Raw genomic sequence first — 23,337 nt, 5'->3', positions numbered from 1 at the left:
ATGACAGTAAAATATCCATCATACACGCAGCCACTGTGTGAAGTTCTGAATGTTAATCACGTGCTGCGTCCATGCATGAAAGCCTGTGTTGATAGAGGCTCTGTTACAAAACCAATGTAGACAGGAATTTTGATCAAAAGTGACTTTGAACTTTCTGTTCATCTAAGAATCCTGAAAAAAAAGTATCACGTTTTACACAGAAATAGAAAGCAGCGCAACTGTTTTCACCATTGATAAATTGAGCAGCAAATCATCATATTAGAGTGATTTCTGAAGGATCATGTGACACTGAAGACTGGAGTAATGATGCTAAAATTCAGCTTTGATCACAGGAATAAACTACATCTGACAATATATTCAAATAGAAAACAGTTAAACTCCATAAACTGTTAACATTTTTAAACTGTAATAATATTTCACAATATTACTGATTTTACAGAATTTTTTTTGATCGATTAAATGCAGCCTTGGTGATCAGAAAAGTTTTTTCTTTAACAAAGAAGAACGCTGAAAACACAAATTTGCAGAAAGAGTGCTTTTTTATGAAGTGTTGAGTTGATGCCTATGTAGAGTATCCCAAATCACTCACTTATGAGATTTCAGTTAGCGTGCTGTCTTACAAGCTGCCTATGGTAGCAGACAGAAAGGGAGTTCACTAGATCTGTGGAAATAAAACAAGCGTGCAAATAGTGGAAAATAATATTTTTTGTTTGTCAATGCATTGACAGAATGTAATAAATCCATAAATCCAGCTATACCGCTTTTAGACCTTATATACCTTCACAAATGGCAAGAGCCCCAGAGCTTGTGTGTACATTCAACAGTCACTACAGTGGAATGTTTGCATAAACGACAGAAAAGACTAATTGCTCTATTTTTCCCAAGATCACAGCACTCATGGGTATCGCAGCTCAGCGTTCATAGCAAAGTAATGCAAAATTCTGCACGACTTTGGGAAGATCTGTGCATAGAGTGTTATGCTGCATAGTTCCTAACAAAACAAGTACAAAAATCACCTGCTGTCAAGCAAACCTATTCACCTTTCTTGATCTTTTTTCCTCTAAGGATAAAATGTTGTAATGTTAAGGTTTGTTGTCAGTTTTCCCCAGTTCGCCACTGCTCCACATGATCCATTCCTAAGGCCAAACAACAATATGGGGAGCAACCGACAGCCACGGCAACAAGCAAAGAATTTGCGTCCATGCAATGTTGAAAACAAAACAGCTGAACCTACTTCATTAACATCTGCATATCCGATACAATTCACAGTACAGACCTCTACAGAAAATATAACTAGATTGGCAGAGCTGCGGTCATAGATACCAACTGACTGTTTGAGACGGGTGTATTCAGGAGGCGCGCACACACACACACACAGACAGACTGTAGGACAGAAATAATCGACCTTGAGTGTCTTAGGCCCATCGGTACAGCAGGCCTCTTCAGCTACTGTGCTACTATAAACACTTGTTCTAAACCCTCCATTTATCAGCTACATAGAGAGCCACGGGCTCGTCAAACACACTCACACACGCCGTCATCTGAAAGCCCTTTACAAAACCCTTTTGTAGCTCTTGGGACTTTTCTTTCTCATTTCATGGTTAGTTGCCATCCTAAAGCCTCACACTGTGATACAAATATTACTGAGGAGCAGCCTGCTACCTCAGAAGAATAGAATAGAATAGAATAGAATAGAATAGAATAGAATAGAATAGAATAGAATAGAATAGAATAGAATAGAATAGAATAGAATAGAATAGAAAACAATTAATTAAATCAAACAAAAACAACAAATAAAAAATAAAAGCAATAAAATAAAACAATTAAATTAAAAATAATGACATAAACAGGAATAAAAAGGGAATTGGAAATAAAATATAATAAAATAGTATAGTACAGTAATAATAAAAAAGGAACAAAGTAAACAAAAAAAAAGAAAACCAGGAATAAAAATAAAATAAAAAATATTAAATTAGAAGGGATAATTTTTTTAAATAAAAAATAAATAAATAAAACTTAATAAATAAAATAAAACAAAATAAAATAATACAAAATAATAAAAATAGAAAACAAACAAAATAACAAAACAAATTAAATTAACAAAACAAAAAAATAAATAATAATACAACAAAAAAAAACTTCAATTAAATTAAATTAAACTGTGACTTGGTCCATATCTGACCCTGGTCTGAAGACAATTAGGTTTTGAATGGCACGATCTCAAAAAGTCAATGGAAGATTTTCAAAACAAAACAAAAACAAAGCAAAGGAAAGCAAAACAGTTAGTGTCTTTATTCATTCTATGTGCGAGAGCCAATCAAACTATTTTTTATAGCCTGTTCTCAAGGCATGCATGTTCACTCACCTTGAGGTCTTTCACCATAAAGTTAAATAATGAACAGTAAAGGAAAAAGGTCGATCTAGCATAAAAGCAGGAAAACCATATGCTTGTGCTGGCCTCAATATGACCATGACCTTTCAATGGAACTTGGTTATTTCTGGCCAATGAAAGACACACAACTTTAGTGAATTACAGCAGCACTGAGCCAGAACGTGGGTACTCTTTAAATGAGCAACAAGAGAGAAGACATATTCAAGAGTGCGGTCACCGCTGTGAAAGACGGCATTGTTACACACTTGTGCCGCTAAGTGAAGTGATTATGAGGAAAATAATGAGCAAAGTGTGTTTGGTGTTGCGTGCGCATATACTGTATGTGCGCGCCGGTCTCCACGACAACTACAGCTGACGGTTAATAAGAGACGGATGATGGAGATGTAGGAACAAAGATTAAAAAGCAAAGCACAGACAGAGACTCTGAGAGAAAGCAGATGAGTAACTATCCTCCTGGTATCCATGCAAGAGTAGATCTAAACTCTCCAGTATGCTCTGCATACACAGAATTAAGTTTCCAAAAGTGTTGTGTTTTTTTTTTTTCTTTCCTAAAGGACAACTTTTGTTCCTCAAAGAACCTTTCATGCAACAGTTCTTAAAAGAACCATTTTGTATTTTCATGAAGAACTTTTGCAATTGAAAGGTTCCATGAATGTTAAAGGTTCTTCATGGAACCATTAATGCCAATAAAGAACCTACATTTTTAAGTGTAATGTCTTTTCTAAAAAGAATGTTTGTTCTTTTTAGAATCTGAGGTTTCATATAGCACTTGAGCTGCGTCTTTATCTGCCAGCTAAAACACAGGACATGTATTTTCTTCTAATGCGTTTTGTCTGCCAGGAACATAAACATAATGTAACTTAGCATATTGTTACCACACCAAACAGTTATGCCAGCAGGGCTGCGGGGGAGGATTTTTTAAATGATTCCTGAATTAAGAACCTGAAGATATGAACAATTTTCACTATATTCTGATTGGATCTAGACCTGAACAGAGGCAAAGACCTCGCGGTAACTCTTAATGCTGTTGATGTTCGTGCAGATGCTCTTTGTAAGCTCGGTGCGTCTGCCGATTTGCTATGGCTCGATCAGCACTGATCATTTATTTGCTTCAGCGTAATCAAAAACACGTTCGGGTGAACATTAGGAAAGCTAGACGGCACCCTTGGGGCGCACAAGTGTTTACAGTCATGCATTTTATTGAGTATGACATTTTATAGCTAGAGTATATGTTTTTTCCATAAAGAAATGACCTATGATGGAGATCGAATGGTGTTCCCCAGGGCTGCTGCCTCGGTCCCAACCTGTTCTCTCCAGCTTTCTGAAAGTGTTTTCTGCATTTCCCATACACTTTCTCCCAGTTACAGCCTCCCGTATCATTGATTTCCCCGCCAGGCTGAGCAAGAAAACTGGAGGAAAGAGCAGTTGATGTTCTTGTTTGACGCAATGTCCTCCTCCCTCAGAGCCATGTCCCAAAAAGACCCTTACTGAAAGGGGAAAGTCAATAAAGGTAGACAGGGCAAGAAAACAGCATTTGTCATTATCGTTAAACTGCCCTGTTACGTTTCGGAAATCTGTAATATCTATCAAGGGTGAGTAGTGAGGCCTGGCAAAAGCAGCACTTCAGTCCAGGTGAAACAAACAATCTGACAGCACACGTAAGATTAATTGTCTGCTTGGTTAAAATCACTCAAGCAATGGGTACCAATCACCCATCTGAACCCAGTAAATAAGAGCAAACGACTGATAAATTAGAAATTTAGCTTAGTTAACAGTGAGTAGACAAGTGGAATAGAAAATGACTCGGTTAATGTGAAACAGAAATTGCTCGATTTAACCCAGCATTACAGAGATTTGTGTTAGAACGAGTCACTGTTAAAATATATTGTGCGTGTCGAATTGAGCAAGGACCATTCAAAATGCAAATTATGCTGTCAAACAATATCCACTCGGGCTGGGTGGTATGACGATATTTATCGTTACCACGGTATATAATATCGTTAGAGGTTTACTATATCGTGTATATCGCGGTATGTAAATATACAGCACTATTGACAAATGAAAAGCATGAATGAGAATATAGAGCAGACATGCTTGATGTTAAAAAGAGTTATAAGTCCAATCTATCTTAAAATGAGCTTGTGCTGACTGGCACACTGCCAAAGTTCACTAATTTGGGACGAAATGTTAAGCACAAATAATAAGCAGTGAAAAAGAGCTCAATGCGGTGCTCGGTGACTGACACACAGAAAGCCGTGTCTCTCGGCATGCGATCGTGAATTCAGTTCTCTTTCACGTCTTATTGCGCTTGAATGGTCGAATACACACGCAATTATGTCAAAATGCCCATCGTGTGAAGTAACCATGTAAACACAGCTGGTTATGTCTCAGGTGAAAGTAAACCGGATGTGTATCAGTGTAATGGATCTGTGCGGTTGGTCTTAAAGTGACAGCAGCCTAATATTCCTGCGTAATGTGAATCAAACAAAAGAGAAAATAACTCACTGCTCTTGACTGAATCACTTTTTTAGCTTTAATAAGAATACATTTATATTTAATTCATACAGCGACAGACTATGTAATATTTTATATTTACATTTGATTCTGTACTAATTCTCACTACATGTTCAATAAACCTAGTGTCCCTGAAAAACTTAATTTGTTAAATTCATATTTATATGTATATTGTATTTGTCCTATTGTTTGTAATTTGCTTCTTTTTTCTTATTTTTAATAAAAGAAATGAGATGACATAACACAATTATATTGTGATGTATAGTTATCATGAAATAAAATGTTTCATTTCGTGAAATAAGAATTTGGTCATATTGTCCACCCCTAATATCCACAATATGAATAATATAATATAGATATCCGTCAAAACAACAACAACAGAGAACTGAAGTGGGAAAGACAATGAAGCAATGTGTTTGTGATGCAGTGATACTACTTGCAGACTGACTGATTTTTATTTTTTTCTAAATGTATTAAAAAGCATCATGTGACTGACCAGTGTTTTAGATTACATAAACACTCATTTTTGAAAATAATGTATACAAGTATAAGCCTCATTCTCATCTGCTCATTTGTATACATTTACTAAGCTGATAATGTCACAGGGTCCACATAAAATATCAATATCTGTTGCATATATAAAAATAAATATACATAAATATCAATATATACATACTTAGCCTATTGAGATGTACTTGCTAAACTTTAAGAAATGCCATGACTCAGGGCTAAACCCCCAATATCCTCAAATCCGAGATACTCCCCTGCTGGGACAAATGCAAGAAAATTCAAAATACATTAAAACTTAATGCTAACCACTTGTCCTGAGATATGTGCACAGCCCCGATTGAGGCCCTTGGACTCCCCAAACGACATTTTGCACATTTGGCAACCCATGCTTAACTTCCATTACGTAGTAAGCTTGAGATTCCCCACCTGTTCCGTCCATTCCAGAAAACCTTTTATCATCGTTAATAATTCATCAGTTATTGTTCACATTTGTTGACGCGCCGTATGCGTCCTCGTTTGTTTTAATAATTAACCGTAATTCAATAAGAAAGACGACAAAACAAACGTCCGGATAGAGTGAGTGTGGGATGGGGATCGAGAGCATCCACGCTGATGGGATTACCATGCAGACACATCGCACCCTCCCTCTTTTCTCCATCTTCCATGAAGGCACAGAAACGTCCCATAAACCACCAAACCTCACCCAAGTTTTGACTCCACGTAAACGTGGCGTGCCGCAAGATTTATCCAGCCTACAATCTGAATCGCATCAAAAGCCACAAGAGACAAAGGAGGGATTCCTTTTAACACACGCACTACGTGGCGCGATTGAAGGTTTGAAGAATCCTTTATCACCGCGATCAAAATCCCAGTCGGTAATGCCAACACGCGGGCTGAAAGATTTCAGACGAGGACGAGGAAATCATAGTGTGATAAAGCTGTGGTCTTTATTGCTCGCATGCACTGTTTAAAACAACTTGTTACACTTAAGAAAAAGAAAACACGTTACATAAACACTAATAATTAGGCTACACATAGGCCTAATGACAAATTAATCAATCAACTCCTGTGAGAAATTGCTTTCCCAAACGGATTCACTATAGGCCTATGGGGGGAAAGACATGAAATATGCAACAACAAATAAATCTGAGGCTTAAAGTCAAAAATAAATTATTGTAATTTGGCATATTTTTATTATTTACCATTATTTCCTTTTTTTCACACAAAAAAATCAGTATACAATGTTGCTGACTGCCACATAAAAGTCTTTATACTTTGTATTTGCCACAAAATAGCAACATGTTTGGCCACAAACACATAAAACATTTTTCATTTTGAAAAATCACATAATTTGACCTTGAATGGGAAACAGTTCAAGTCAAGCAGAATAACCTTTAAATATTTGCATTTATAAAACATTTTATATTTGTAGTCTTTATGCTGTATAAAATATTTTACCTTGATGCATTTTTTATAAATGTTGTAGGCCTATAACATGAATAAAATAAAAAAGTAGGCTACGTTTTAAGAACTTGCCACGTGTTTTAAACTAGATTAATAAAAGATTAATCCTTTTTATCTTGGACATTATTTGCCACTGACCCTAATGTTTACTTTTCACTCTAAACTTGATCTCTATCGCCCTTTTCGCCGACTGCATTCTGCAAAGCAAATATTGAAATATTCAAACCTATTGGAATTACGGTTACGGAAGTGCTAGCTAAGTAAAATAATAATAAACGTGTTGTTCTTGACACAACATAAGACCAGGAAAAAAAGAAAAATCGGAAGCTTAGGATACTAATTAAGACTCGAATGCGCGCGACTGAACGCGTGCGCTGATAGGCCGCGAGATGCAGAAGCACGTGCTTCGTGTATATATGGCACAGGACTGCAAACAAATTTCCATTTTATTTAGTATTAGGCAACTAAATAAAAATTCACACACTTCTTTTGAAGAACACAAATGCTTCTTCAAAAATATTAGACATAGCCTACTGATTGCAGACACTAAACGGCATGCCGTTCAGGCCTTCTTTACATTTGGGGGGGAAAGGGCAGCCTAGTTGGACATTTGCTTTAAAAAAAATGTAATAAGCAAGGAAACAATTAATAGCCAGAAAAACAAGAGCCGTCAATTATGCAAAATGAGAGAAAATGAGATTTATTTTAGACACGTTTTGGATTCACCGAGTTTGGCGTGACACAGTCTGGGGGGGAAGAGAAAGGTCTATTTCCAGCCAAGAAATTGAAGCCAATAGCAAAATCCTCTAAAAATGAAGAAATAGCCTTGAATAAAGAAATTATAAGAACGAGAGAGAACAAGTTTAGGTACGCCTATTAGCTTTAGGCCTAGAGAATTCAATTATTTAGGCCTATGTCTCACCCCAAAGGAAAGTTATTTTAGAGACCTGTCGAATGTCTGCTATACAGGAATATTTAAGAGCCAGAAAGAGTGAGTGCCACAAACCCGGGCCAAACTGCGCGCGCGAGGGAGAAGCACGAGATTCCAGCCGCCGCAGATCGCGTGAAGCACAAACAAGCCCCTGCGCGCATATATGGCACAACACTGCAAATACATTTTCAATTTACTTTTGAATTATTTATTAAAATACACACACCTCTGAAGAACACAAATGCTTCTTGAAAAAAACAATAATCATAACAGGCCCATGCCGATACCTTGTGCAAAAAGGCTTCAAGTGTATGCCGTCAGGGATTCAAAAACGGACATTTGTATTCAAATACAGGCCTATTTGCATATTAAACACTGCTTAATATTTGTAAGCATTATATCTTTTTATGTGGCCAAAAGATAAATGTGCTACAGCCAGCTTTAGACAAAGAACAAAACAAAGCAAAGTTTTTGTTGACCTATAAGACAGTTTAATCCAATATGTTGTAACTGCAAAAGTTTGACACTTTGCCAATTATTGGTTAATACTATATAGACGGTGGAGAAAGATCATCTCTTTTTTTTTTTTTTTTAAGATGGTGAATGGTAAATTAAGTCAGCCGTCAGGTTGGCATGAATTGCTCGGATTGAATCTTAGCCTATAATAGTCTACTGTCATGGAACTTTTTAAGGGAATAATTTAATTGCATAATCATAAAAGTACATTTATGACTATGTTAATGTTTTGTTTTTTTTACAAACAAAAAGATTTTACTGTACAAAAATAGACTAGGCCCGTGTGATATGCTCGCTTCATAATCAAGCATTCTTTTCATAAATTATGAATCAATATGAACTACAAAACATTTAAATAGCATTTAATAAGTTATAATATACAGATGTAGGCTATGCATATAATAGCCTATTGCATAAAGTCAACAAAACATTTATTGCATAGGCTATATAGGCAAAAGTCAGAAGTAAACGCGTTTTAACACTTTCTTTATCTTCCGTCTAAATAAAAATAGCTAAACAATTGCAGGGGAATAAAACGCGACCATGAAAAGCATATTTTACAGATTTTGGAACCATTTCTCACTCCGGACAGGTAGATCAATGTCACGTCGTGTCTCTGAACTCGGGCGCGGAGAAGTTCATGCACGGGAGCTGTAGTCCTGAAACTCCAGAAACATCACAGCTTGGGATAACAGCTTAAAGAAATATTACCATAACGTTTTAGAGTTTGGCATCTAAAATTCGAACTGTTTACAATACCAGTCGGGCTTTCTCTCGGGTCAAACCAATCTCCTTTTATATAAAATAGATTTGGGAGAAGCGCCATTTTCTCTTCGATCCCATGTGCAATGAAACGCACGAGAAGAGTTCCGATTCCGAAACAACACCGCGCGCGAGAGAGCTGGAAATAAACGCGCGCGTGAAAATAATGTTTTAAAAAGCGCAATGCATAACTTGTAATGCATTTGTTGAGCAGCAACAGACAAGACAAGACACGGCAACGGTCAGAATCCGAACACACAGACACGAGCGATTAATACAATGAATGCATTTTACCTGTGTCAAGCAGTACGGAGAGTACATAGTTATCTCAGAGGCGGGAAATGAATCGCGTTTTGAAGTTGAGTGGAAGTTCGCCGCGTTGCTGCATTGCAATAGCTCGCCGTCCCCCTTCGCCTACTCCATGCTGCTCGCGCCGCTAACCCCGCCTCGAAGCAGAAACTGAAAGCTCAAACTTTAGGAAGAAAAAAAACTTCTCTCCTTCTTGCTCTCCCCCTTCGCTCTCTGATTCTCTACAACCTTGCAGAAGACAGCCTGCTATTCATTAGCGATTGGAAAGATGAAATAGCCTACACAAGTTTGGTAAATACATACACGAATTGCCATAACAGCAGTTCAACACTATCATTTACTATTGGTAGCTACATGTTATAATCTATTAGCCTATAGATCAATGTTTCCAGGTCAGTTTTGAGTGGTAATTCCCACTTATTTCATCTCCGAAATCCTTGTCAATGATCAATTACTAAAAAAAATAAATAAAAAAAAAATAATTAAAAAAAAAAAGGACTAATGGGAAAAAAAAGTCCATTAGGTATATATCGGTCACCCATTGGTCATTGAAAATGTGTCAATGAATCTAATAGTAAACATGACATAAACCTTAGAAAATAGGATAGAATATTAGAAAATGCAAAGCTTGATCACCGACAGTAGGACTGACTGGCTGGCTGCAATATTTGTCAATGGTCTTTTAAACATTTGCTTTTAAACATTCCCCCGTGCAATACTCCTGCAATCTTTAATCAGGTAATGGAAGGTAAGTAACCCCTCTTTCCCCCACTCTCTTCCTCTATGACTCATCTATAGGCCCCAGTCCTGCATCACAGTATTGCAGGGTGGTCTCCTAAATCCACATCTGTTTTGTGGCAAACCACAGCGCCCAGGCTGCCTAGCAGCACGCTCAACTATGCTTATCTTGCACCTTCTCCAGCCGTGAAACTCTGCTGTGCCTCTGCTGTCAAACTTTTAAGAGGCAGATTAGCTTGCTCTTTTATTAGGACTGCTTTCTCATAGACTGCTTAAGCCAACACCACAAAGGAGTTTTACCAATTACTGCACAATTTAATCCAGGACTACAAGCTTAATCCAGCATAAAGCTTAATCAACATGTGGGAAAACAGACGATGGGGTTTAAGGTAACCAATAGTTTTAGAACTTACCACTACAGGTTCAGAAAACGGATTTGACCAATCTGTTGATTTGTTTTTTGGACACAAAGAAGAGTTCAGAAGAGTTCCCTAATCCATTCAGAATTTTAATAGATTTAGGGGCCGTTTGAAAACTTTTAATGTATTTTTGTCGTTTATTTACACGTCAACTGCGTTTTGGGGGCCTGAAAACGCAAAATTTGGAAACTGGTTTAAAAGTGCAAGTTTCTGAAAACGATACCGTTATAATTTCTTTGCTATCTACAAAAACACAAATATGTGAAAATGGTGACTTTATGCAAATGTGTATTAAGTGTTCACCTATAGTGTTTCTTTACAAAGTGACATCGCCATCTACTGGCCTGGCATGAATACTACAGCCTTTTTAATCCGTTTTCGCGGATCCGTCTGAATGGGCATTGTTTTCACAGGGTTGTCATCTGTACACACATTTATTTATTTTTTTTTCGTTTTTAGTACTTTGTTGTTGTGTAAACGTGCCCTTAATTTGATAATGTCAGACCTGCTTGAGATGCAATGAGCACATAAACAGTTTTGTTTTTATAGATGCTGTTCATTCACCTTGGCCTAATGGCAAAAAACAGCTATAAATAAGGTTATAGGTCTAAATACAGTTAGAGGCAACCCATAAACCTATATGATTTTCCGAGATCCTACACAGTATGTTTTTAATAGGATAAAATCCATCTGCAAAACAGCCAATATAACAACAAGAAAAACACTGACATTAAAAGTTAAGAGCGAGGTCAGAGAAAGGGCACATAGGTTGGCATTACAACATCGAAAGGCACAAATCCCAAACCACAGTCTTCATGCTTCACACAGATCTTGCAGCCATTACTCTACGAAATAGCATGAAAACAATTCTGCTTTCAGCGCACGCATACTTTCACACACAAGCAAATACATACATGCACACACACGCACACACCCAGTTCTTTGTTAAGCAGATCCACGGTCGGGTTGCGGTTGCAGCAGCTAAAACTTCCATTAAAACTCGCATAAGAGAACCATATGCAAGCGATATAGTCGGTGTGTGTGGTTTTAGCCCAACACAAACACACACACTTTGCTTTTTACCCTTCCCTCGTGGCTGGCAATTAAATAATCCTGATGGTATTTTATGTAGATAATTCCTGCAGCTGCTTCTCCACATAAACTCGGCATTCCTCTCAACGCCAACCACCATCTTACCATATAAACGCAGCACACGAGATCATAAACGGCCGATGAGATTTATGATGCATATGTACACACTGTTCTCTTGAAATATGCTTCACAGGCTATGAAACAGAAACAAATCTAATGCATTACACTCTTAAAAATAAAAGTTCCAAAAGGAAACTGAGGATAGATAAATTAGAAGAACCATTTTTGGTTCCCCAAAGAACCTAAATAGTGCTTAAAAGAAGAAGTAGTGTGAAAAACATTTTAATAATCCAAATAACACTTTTTCCACTATAAAGAACTTTTTGTGGAATGGAAAGATTCAATGTCAAAGTGAATGGAACCATCAAGAACCTTTATTTTTAAGAGCGTATAGATAATATCTCTGCTCTATCAAAGTTTGCTTAACTGATTCCAACTCATCTTATCACAATCTGAAGTCCAACTCAGTCTGGCATGAAAGCAGATTAATTACATCAGCCATGAGAAAGAAATCAAAGTTCAATTCATCCGGTTACAGTCGTTTTATAGAAGAAAAAAAAGAAAATGAACAACAAAAACACGGACAGAAAGAGGAAAATTGCTTGTACCCTGTAGGATTCAGGCACTAGGAAACACTCTGAGATGCCCGGGGCTCGATGGGGACCTTCATGCACCAGATACGATTCTGTGGCCTGTAATACAACACAAAACATACAGAGCAAATTTAGTCTTACTTTTACAGTTAAATCTGACAAAAGAGCTGCATCGCAAAGCCTGAAACATGAAACTTTACTGGAATATACCTCCATCAGTCACGTGGTCTATAACTCTTATTGCTTCTCCATGTTCCATTTGTGTTCAATTCTTGAATAAACCAGTTTCTCATGTTTGTACGTCAAACAGACAGCAGCACAATTAACATAGGTGGAGCCTTCGTGAGGCTTAGCCTTCCTGATCACAGGAATGATGTGCATATTTTCTGAATATAGATATAGGGAACTCCGATTGATCCATCTGACTCTATCAGCAGCTAGGCAACTTCATCCATTGGTAGTGGAAAAAAATAATATGAAATTGGAGAAAAAGAATAAGTCAATGCTTCTGTGTTCTGTTGCAAAAGTTAATTGAAAATGCAAAAGCATTGAATTTAAAAAATGTTTTTCATCACCATGTCCCTCCGTACTTTTCTGTATGTACACTGAAAAACAATGGTGTAAGATTTACTCGCACAGAAATGGATGATAAAAAGAAACGGGAAGTAACACAATGAACTCAAACTGAAAGACAGTATTTTATTGTAAAACGTTCTCTATAATGATCTTTGTTTTATTTGCGACTGAAAAATAATTTTTACAGTGATATGGAGAAAACATCATCGGAAATCACTAAACATTATAAATAAGAGCATAAACATTTAGTAATAAATGGTAGCATTGTAGCACAAAGTATGTAAAAGATTTTAAAATACAGTAATATCCATTTTAATATGCAAACCTCTGCACTGAGTTGATTTCTGAAGGCACTCGCTAGCCTAATGGATTTCCAAAAGCTTGTCAAGTTGGCGCTGACATTGTTGATGCTGACTGCATATGATTATTATTATGGCAAATGATGCATTTCATACAATGCAATGTATTTTGATGCATTAAGACAGTGGTTATTATTTCAATATTTAAAAAAATGAATACATATGTGCTTGCTCTTTGGTCACTTATATAATTATCAGTAGGAGTATATGATCATCTGTGTAAATGATGGCAAATAAAATGTCTGGAGCATTTTGTGAATGAACTTTTGAATTGAAAGCATGGATATATATGGACGGAAATCTTTTTAAAAAGACGTCTATAAGGTATAAAGTGGTGCAGACCTCACCTCCATGAAAAAGAAAGGAAAAAGTACAATTTGAAAGACTACAACAGCAGGTTTCCAGTGAGCCAACCAGGACCTCATTCAACAACTATCCACCATCTACACACACACTAATAATGTTCAAATATGAACAATAAACTTTAACCACAAATGCACGTTTGTGTGCATAAATACATATCAACATCTATTCCAGCACATACGCACACACGGTTCGCTCATAATAAGTCCCAGGCATTGGCACTAGACTCGGGCAGTGGTGAATAACAAAGCCTATTCATATCCACCCAATGAAACGTTAGCTTTCCCAAATTTCCCTCACTTTTATAGGGTCTTAGCTACAGCGCGCTAAAATCTCATTCAAGCAGGGAACAATTGCTGATTGGCTTTATTAGAACATAAACATGCATTTTCGTAATTAAAGAGAACGATTAAAAAGCGAGTTCACTTTCACGGCTCTCGCCGCTCTGAGAAATGTGTTGAAAACAGAAGAGTCGAAGAGTGAAAGTTGTAGGAAGGAGCATTTTATGGGGTAGTGAATGGCAGGTGAGTTTTTCCACTGATGTTTTGTTCTCCAGCTCTTCCTAAAAAACCTGACTGTCGCTCAAAGAACATCTAATCAAAGGTCTAGCAAAAAGTTCTGGCCTTGACGCAATTGGAAGGTTTAAAAACACTTCCACAAATGTCAAAATGGCTGATATAAACTCTGAATGATGGTTGGATTTCTTTATGCGGATTTTGGGTATTGATTGACTCAAGTGTTTACTTTTGTTTAGTTTCAGGGTATTGATTACTCTCATGTTCCAGGAAATCAGCTAACCAGATTTCACCATATGCTCTTTCCAAAGGCTCCCCTCGCTCTGAACTGAAGCAGAAAATGGAAAACGTTCCACTTGCTCATTCGATTTCTCTTCATTTAATTGACTCGATCTTCATCTCTTTAAGATAAACCAGCAAATCAAAGCCGTCGGTGAGGCCAGGCCGCACAAACCAGCTGAACAAACTCAACTCGGCCGTATTTCGCGGTGCTGAGCTCATCCGTTCATTTGTCTTGTCCACAGATGGAGAACAGAAGTCTATGTTGGCACCTGGAGGAACTCTCTGAATTTCACTATTATACTCATTTTGAGAGAAGGAACCTTCAGACTCGTCTTCGCCTCCAAAAGCTCCCATTTTTCTGTTGCGATCTATTAATTATATATGGGCTGTTTGCATATGGAGCATATGCAGGGTCCATATGGCCAGCCCTCAGCCAGAATCTCAAGCCTCTTCTTAATTAACATTTTAGAGGCGAAGCGCACAGAGAAAAGAGGGACATTTCAAAGCGGCTCTGGGAGCCTCTGACCTAATTGGAGTCAATGGAGATGTATGTAAATGTGTTAATTACGACAAGTTTCCTCGCTCTCACCGATAAATAGAGCTCTTTGTTTAAAATGTTTAATTGGTGGGAATAACGGAATCAAATGAGGGGGTTTCCTCCATATATGGGGGAGAGAGAGAGAGAGAGAGAGAGAGAGGTATATGGGTTGGAGGCATATGGCAATACGTTTGTGGTTTAGTGGAATGCTTAAGTGGTTAAATTCCTGAAATCTGAAGTTTCTCTCTCTCACACACACACACACACACTTTTGTGGTCTGGAGTTTTAGAACGAAGTACATAATGTCAGCGCCAAATAGAAGAGCAAAATAAATGTCTGTTTCAAACTACTTTCAAACCCTCGACGACTATTGCTCGGACACGAACTGGTAGTCCCGCCCCCAAACTCATGTCATTGGTTAAGCCAATGTTGTTTGAAAAACAGATTTTAAAAAATTACACACTTTACCTTTGAACTAGGCTTTCACATTTTTCATAGGAAATTTGAGTGGTGATTGTCCATGCTAAATTGGTTAATGCACTGCTATTGCTACAGGGTGGTCTGGGTGGTTGCTTAAAGGGATAGCTCACCCAAATATTAAAATTTGGACATCATTTACTCAATCTCATGTTGTTCCAAACCTGTAAACAACATTGGACCACATTGACTTTCATTGTATGGACAAAAACAACAACAACCACCACACTCTTCAATACAAGTCTAGTTTTTAACCTGTTTTAAGGCTTCCTAGATCCTTATAAAAAGTAATAGCACATCTTTCCCCAACAAGCCGAAATATTACACGCCAAAGTTACTTCGAGTTAGGGGTTTTGAAACCCCCCAAAATACGAGCAAAAGTAATAGCCCTTCGAGCTGTTGCTTATCAAAAAACTTTGCTCTTTCTAAGGGTGGGTAATTTGACCAAATTCTTATTTCACGGTATGAGAAATTTTATTTCAGGATAACGATATATATCACGATATAGTTATTTTGAGTTATTTTATCTCATTTCTGTTTTTTTTAAAAATAAGAAAAAAGGAAATGACAAACAATAGGACGAATACAATATAAATAAAATATAGGCTAAATTAAACAAATTAAGTTTTTCAGGTAAAATAGGTTTATTTAACATATTAGAATTAGTACAGAAATGTAGCTAATAATCAAATGTAAAATAAAATATTGCATAGGTCTGCACTGTATGAATTAAATATAAATGTATTCTTATTAAAGCTAAAAAAGTGATTCAGTCAAGAGCAGTGAGTTATTTTCTCTTTTGTTTGATTCACATTACGCAGGAATATTAGGCTGCTGTCACTTTAAGACCAAACGCACAGATCCATTACACTGATACACATCCGGTTTACACCCAACTGTTTACTTTCACCTGAGACATAACCAGCTGTGTTTACATGAATACTTCACACGATGGGCATTTTGACATAATTGCGTGTGTTTTCGACCATTCAAGAGCAATAAGACGTGAAAGAGAACTAAATTCACGATCGCATGCCGAGAGACACGGCTTTCTGTGTGTCAGTCAGCGCGAGCACCGCATTGAGCTCTTTTTCACCGCTTATTATTTGTGCTTAATAACACTTTTTAACATTGAGTACGTACCAAATTCACGAACGCCTTCTGAAAGAGGCAGCTTTCTGTGCGCACACTTATATTTACCGATATATATCGCCATACCACCCAGCCCTAGCGCTTGCAGTAATGCAGTTATTCATTCACATATGTATCTGCTAACTTCACGCAGAATAATCCCACTCACAAACACACACACACCTGGCTGTCCTCCACACATTCAAAAACCAGCTGGCCCGAGAACAATCAGCACAGGTCCCACTGATTTTTCCTTTTTTCACCTCTTTTTCTTTGTCTTTTGTTTGTCTCACAGCAATTACTATTAGCACCATTGTTTTTTATCATTATGATTTACTAGCTGGCAGGACCGAGCCAAATCAGACCGCATATAAACCTGTCCTCTATGGCAACCGCATCAAAGAGAGACGGAGAGAGAGAGAGAAAAAAAAGGAGTAAAAAGAAGGAGGAACGAGAGAACGAGTGCTATATAAAAGGATGAAGCGTCCTTTCTCTGTGTGTCTGCCAGTAGCACCTCGGGGAGAACTGTTGGAAAAATGTGATTTTTCACACCAGCATCTCAGAGGCAATAGCAGAAGGAGAAAGAGAAAGAGAGAGATGGAGAGAATCTGGAATGAACGAGAGGCTGCTAATTATTAAAGCTCTGTTTGGGGTTTTGACATGAGTTTTCTGGCTCACGCCAAACCCCGTTTGCACCCGACACCTCTGATCTCCACTTTCACGGCTTGTCTTCTCCGTAACGTTCTTGGTCCAGGTGCATCTATACATGCACGCATTCACTGGGAGTTACATTTGTGTGTGCAGGTGTGCAGTGGTGTTTCAGTGCGTTCGCACATGGTCATCATGGGCTGAATAAAAGTGTGTGTAGGTGGCTTTGCATTATGGCATCTCATGTGCCAACACAGATGCCACAAACACAAAAACGTCCTCCCATGAGAAGTTTACACCCAGAAACAAGTTCATGCAGCAGTCCATCGCATCCATGGCAACCCTGGCATCCAGTCAATCTAGAAAAGACGGTTCTGGAATTCATAGCCTGAGCGGAGTCTCCATGACCAAGATCGGCAAATGCGGGTTTGCGAAATGCATTTAAATGGCCGATTTGAGCGAGTTGAGTGTGTGCGCCATCCAGACGCTTTAATCTGACTTGAGTGCTTGACCTCGTTCACGGAGAACAGCTTCGCATGTCTTTTATTGCGTAGATTTCACAGGTGTGCTTGGCTGAAGAGGATGTTCATAGCTTTGAAAAGGTTTGTCATGGAGAAAAAATGCTCGCTGCAGGCAAATGTGGCGTTTCGTATTCAGATCCAACCCCTTCAGCCTGCAAAGGCCTGTCAATCTCACATTTAAGGACTGACTTAAAGCACAGAATTCACTATCTAAACACAACCTAATGTGCTTGCTGTGCAAATATTTATTCAGACACAATTACTAGAGCGTATGAATCCTAAACTAACAAATAACTGGAAATGAAGTTGCTCGTCTGAACACACTGGAGTTTCTATCTCACACCTGTGAAAGTCTCTGCGAACACTGTCGATGTGAAGGGAAAAGATCACAAGTATTGTTTTCTCTTGCATAGAGTTTCATTATATACATCATGTAACTGACCCATATATTCTAATGTGAATAATGCTATTTTTTGTGGTGCAAAAAATCTGTGACTGAAAATCTCTCAAGACAAACTACCCTGCCTCAAAAAAAGATCATCCTGTTTTCATCACATTACAGTGATATAGTACATCTCATCAGTTTTCTTCTGGCTGATGAAATGTCTTGTATTTAAGTTTAAACTAGAAGGTTATCTTGAGCATCACAACACCGGCCTACATAAACGTCTAATATAAAATAAATACTCTAATAAGAGAACCTCGAACAAGCCGGTCTTGCAAACTTTTATTACTTAATAAAAAATTTATATTTGAAGAGTTCAGATGCAAAAGCCTCTAAGTGCCATCTGAAATTTTCTTCTAAAATAAGTATTTTTATCAAGCTTGTATATTTAGGTTCAGTAATTTCACTTTAATGACAATTAATAGGTAATTTTCAATATCATTAAAGTGAAATAACTGAACATAAACATACAAGCTTGATAAAAATGATCATTCTAGAAGAAAATTTCAGATGGCACTTAGAGGCTTTTGCATCTGAACTCTTCATTTGCTAGTTGGTCATCAACCATGTCTCCATAAATAAAATCCTCTTTAAACCAGTTTAATTAAGCCAGATAGTTTTTCCATATGATGTGGAACTGAGCATGTGGATTTAGACGTTGTCTGCTTTCAGTTTAGATCTTGCTTTTGAAGAGAGTGTGCATTTTTGAATAAAAATGAAGTATCAAGTACACCTTGAAAAGTAAAATTAACCTAAAGGTAAAAAAAAAAAAAAAACTAAATTACCTGTTACACTGATTCAGATTTAAAAAAAAATTAATAGACTAATGACCTTTTCTATATATATCTACAGGAAAAGTAATAATAATTATTATTATTTAACTGCAGACATGATAGAAAAAAAAACTAAAATATAAACAAAGTGTTTTTGGTTTTTTACAGCATTTTCCAAAAAGCTACATAATATTACTATAATAGGCTATTTGTTAACAGGCATATGGCCTATAAAAGAGAGAAGTATATATTTATCTTTGAGCGACAAGTTGTTAAAGTGTGCCTTTTTTACATTTCTAAACAGTTCTTTGACATTTGAAATCTGTTGGCTAAGATTTCTGAAAACAGTGGGGAAGATATTGATTCTCATAGCACGTACCATTGTAGTTCAGGGGAAATTGCCAGCTCTCCTCAAAAGCCCATTTTTCTTTAAAACCTTCAGCGTCCAAAAAAGAGGAGAGGGAGCGGGTGCACCCGTCGGTTTCTTCGGTGATACCGGAAGCGAAAAAACAACTCAACAAGTCGGGCTGTTTCCCAGAGTTTGTTCCGTCTGTAAAAGTAAAAGCTTTCTCTGGCACTTTTACGGAATTATCGACGTCCTCGGCCACTGCTCGTTCACTGTTCCGTGTTTAATATGTTTCTCCAGCTGTCATCGGCCGAGCGACGGATCCTCCCTGTCAGCACCGACCGGAGGATTCACGGGCTCGGTCGAAATGCTCCGCGAGCGCCGGTGAACGCAGAACAGCTCGCGTGAGGGACGTACGTTCTGCGTGAATGTGAGTGACTTTTCGTCGTCTTTATGTCCTGAAGTCAGTTCCTGTTTGTCTTGACTGCATCTCCCTCTTTCGAGCCTCCGACTGCCCGCACCATAACGGGACCCCCGCTGTTCCCGGACAGATGAAAGCGCGAGGCGTCGCAGTCAGTCACCAACACGAGTCGTGCACATTGCGACAGTCTAATCCGTAGACGCACCGAAGGGATCTCGCCTGTTGGCTAAAGCTTACCGCTGCTTTTAAACGCACGGGAGAGTAAACGTCCCCTCCGCGTGAGTAAATATCAGTTGTCGCCTCAGTCGACCCGAAGCTGCACCGGGGGTAGCGGGTTTGGGGAGGCGTCGAGCTGGTGAATTATTGATCAATGTAGCAACTGGCAGCGTGTGGCGCTCCGCGGCCGGCCGGTGTGGCAGCTGCAGCTTTGGGGCATTAGCAGGGCTGTGGGAAAATCATGGACTGCGCGGATTACTGAACACCAAGCCAGACGGTACACACAGGGATAGACGGGTAAAAAAAAAAGAAGAGAACTTAAATAGAACACGTGCTAAAGTGCGAGAAGTGTAGAAATTCCATGAGTTCTATCTTGCTCGCAGGAGCACTGATGATTATTCAGGGGGGGTCGACATTTTATCAACACTTTCTGTCTGTAATTTTCTGGGCGCAATCGGCTGAGGTTCGGCTTGCGCAACCCAAATTGTCTTTTGGCGCCCCTAGCGCAGTTGTCTAACTGTCAGGATATTTTAGATGTTTTAAACAAAACACCTCCGTTTATATATGGTGTGTAATTCTATAATAACTTGGTAAATATGACAGTAGGCTAAAGGTTGCGTTAATCATACCGTTATCGATCAGCTTTTGCTATTGTTAAAGGTTCTTTATTGGAATCAATGGTTCGATGAAGAACCTTTAACATCCATGGAATCTATCTATTTACAAAAAGGTTCTTTATAGTGGAAAAAGGTTCTTCACACACTCCTAAAACTACAGGTTCAAAAAGCGGGTTGTCATAGGAGAACCATTTTGGGTTCCTCGAAGAACCGTTCAGTGAACAGTTCTTAAAAGAAGCATTTGCTTTTCTTTGTGTGAAGAATATTCTATAATTATATAATACTAAAGAACATTTTGTGGGATTGAAATGTTCCTCGTGGATCCATCAATGCCAATAAAACCTTTACCTTTAAGAGTAGGCTATATAAAAAAGGTTATTTTAGGAACGGATTACTGAACGGTTCTGTGGGGAACCAGAAATGGTTCTTCTATTGCATCTCTGTTTTTAAGAGTGCATAATGACTAAATTCTAAGGACTTTTTGGTTATTGGAACATTATTTCAAACGTTGTTGAAACGTACATTTTACGTGGGGGGAGAGCATAGCCTACCTTATGACCTTCCAACTCATTTTTTGTGGGGTAGCCTATGGTCAAGTCACTAAATTTAAAGGCAATCGAATCAGAAAAGCCAGGGAAGCTCTTAATCCTTACAGGTGTATCGGCGATGCCACGAGGAGTGAAGATGATCCCGTTCAGCCGGTGTCTCTGCCATCCTTCAGATTCTGTCACTTCTGAAACGCCACAAACAAGACCCAACGGCCCATCAATAATACAAGAAAATGCATCAACACAACCTTCCAATACAAAACCGTCCAAAAGGTGTAGCATCAGATTACCTTGTTAGTTTAAATAAAATACGATTGCATGTATTCAGAAAGGGTTTCAAAGTTTATCCCCGATTGTCTATTTCTTTAGACTTGGAGAGAGATAGCCTCTATACACAGAGCCATACATGAGATATAAGATTGTGATTCAAATACATAAACATTGATTGAAATTGAGAACGTTGAACAGTTGAGCAGCATATTTCACAAACCGCAGTTTCCAGCGTACGAATAATCATCAGCAAACCCGTTACTGAACTACATAATTCAGTTTACTAAATAATAATAAATATTACTGTGGATTTCTAAATAATTTCCCAAAAATACCAATGATCTGATACAGAGAAAATAGGCCTGACTCTGACAAATCTTCACTTAAAATTAAAATAAATCCAGCAGGGTTAAAAAAAAATTACATTGTTGTATAGGCTATATAGGCTATTGTTAATATAATGATTATTTTAATTAACCTTTTAAAGTTTTTGATCAAATGAAATAAAAAATAATTTAATGGCCGACACACGGATAGTGCTTCATTTTCTGGGGCAGTCAAGCATCGTCGCTTGTATTTTTTATTTAGATATGGGGAAATTAAATGGAAAAAATAAATAACTATATGTTGATGATTAATAGTGATAAAATAAATAAGACGTTGAAGAATTTTGTTCCTGTTGTTTGGCCAAATGCTATATCTTAATAGATGACATACTAAACAATAATAATAATACGTTTTTAAACAATATTTAAATAAGCGTCTCGCATACTCTTTTTACCCACTTACCAGATATTCTTTAAAATAAATTAAACTGTTAATTGATCAAAATAAAAACTATTTGGCATTTCATAATATTTTATTCAACTTACAACTGCTCCGATTGTGCGGATCATCAAACAAAAGCGTTGCTTTGTGAAAGAGTCAAATATTTTGCATTAAAAGCACTATATTGCATTTCCGGATAAATTGCTTAATTGATTAATTTGTTTTATCCTTCGTTATTTATCAACATTGATTTCGTTAGTTTATTAAATATAGCCTATAATTTTAAAACATGTCTGAACACTGTAACAAATATAGCAAAGCTTAACAAATGGCCTGAGACTTACCAATTAGTTATTTTAAACACAAACTAAAAATAACCATTCGTATCGCAAAATAAATTAGGCTACATGATTTCTAATCATAATTGTGATATTCTAAAATACATTCCCATTCAGTGCTGCTTGCCAAACAGAATTTTAAATCAATTAATGTCTCACTTTAATTGTGTAATACAAATATATATTGATCATACAAAATAATGCTATAGCAATAACATAATGTTGCGCATTTATTGATAACTATTATTGAAGAACAATTTAATCAGCTGAATAAACCCAATAGCCTATATTTATGTATTTTATGTATCAATGTATTTTAATGTATTTTATATAAGAACAATGTATAAAGAACAAAAATAATTTGCCATTTAAATACAGTGAAAATTGAATACAGTAAAATTTGAACGTCAAGGGGAAATTGGTGAATTAACGTGACCATATCCAAAAATAATAATTTTCAACAAACACATCCTATTAAATAAAACTGTATCTTGCTATAAGAAAACACGTAGGCTATGGGCTAGATTATATTTGGTATTTCAAATCACAATCTGCATTTATTAGGCTACAACATAAAACGACTCGCATACAAACAGTTCTGCAACCACTTGAATCTCTTCGAAAATATGTTTACACCCCAATATAAGTGTGTCCTTTTTAACTGTTCTGTGGTTAATAAGCCTAATTAATAACTTTCAGACGTGTAAAATGAACATAGGCCTGCGCTTTCATGCAGCTACCGGGAATATAATTCAGCCTCAGTTTTGATCATCAAACGGTGTATTTATCCGCTTGTAATCGAATTCTGTGAAACTATTAAATCCCCGATGTGAGTTTATTGCAACGAGTGGCCGAGGAACGACTGACGGAACTGAAAGCAGAAC

The 23,337-nt window shown here is 37.4% G+C and overlaps 1 protein-coding gene across 19 annotated transcripts in view; it reads right to left on the bottom strand.

The window, feature by feature from the left end:
- Positions 1–20,350, bottom strand: part of nfixa (nuclear factor I/Xa) — a 94,432-nt gene extending 74,082 nt beyond the window's left edge. For 12 of the 19 annotated variants that reach the window (XM_081361955.1, XM_081361966.1, XM_081361956.1 and 9 more), the window contains exons 1-2: positions 19,309–20,350; positions 12,316–12,399 (exon numbers count right to left, since the gene is read on the bottom strand). In XM_081361955.1, coding sequence (XP_081218081.1) covers positions 12,316–12,399; positions 19,309–19,311 — 87 coding nt within the window. In that variant the 5' untranslated portion in view covers positions 19,312–20,350. Of the gene's footprint in view, positions 1–9,383; positions 9,613–12,315; positions 12,400–19,308 lie in introns of those variants that run through there. The other 7 variants (XM_081361974.1, XM_081361961.1, XM_081361962.1 and 4 more) reach the window with 1 other exon arrangement.
- Between the last annotated feature and the right edge of the window lie 2,987 nt (positions 20,351–23,337).

The sequence above is a fragment of the Scardinius erythrophthalmus genome, assembly GCF_964197995.2.
Source record: "Scardinius erythrophthalmus genome assembly, chromosome: 3".
NCBI classification, from domain to species: Eukaryota; Metazoa; Chordata; class Actinopteri; order Cypriniformes; family Leuciscidae; genus Scardinius; species Scardinius erythrophthalmus.
This window is presented reverse-complemented; position numbering and strand designations above follow the sequence as displayed.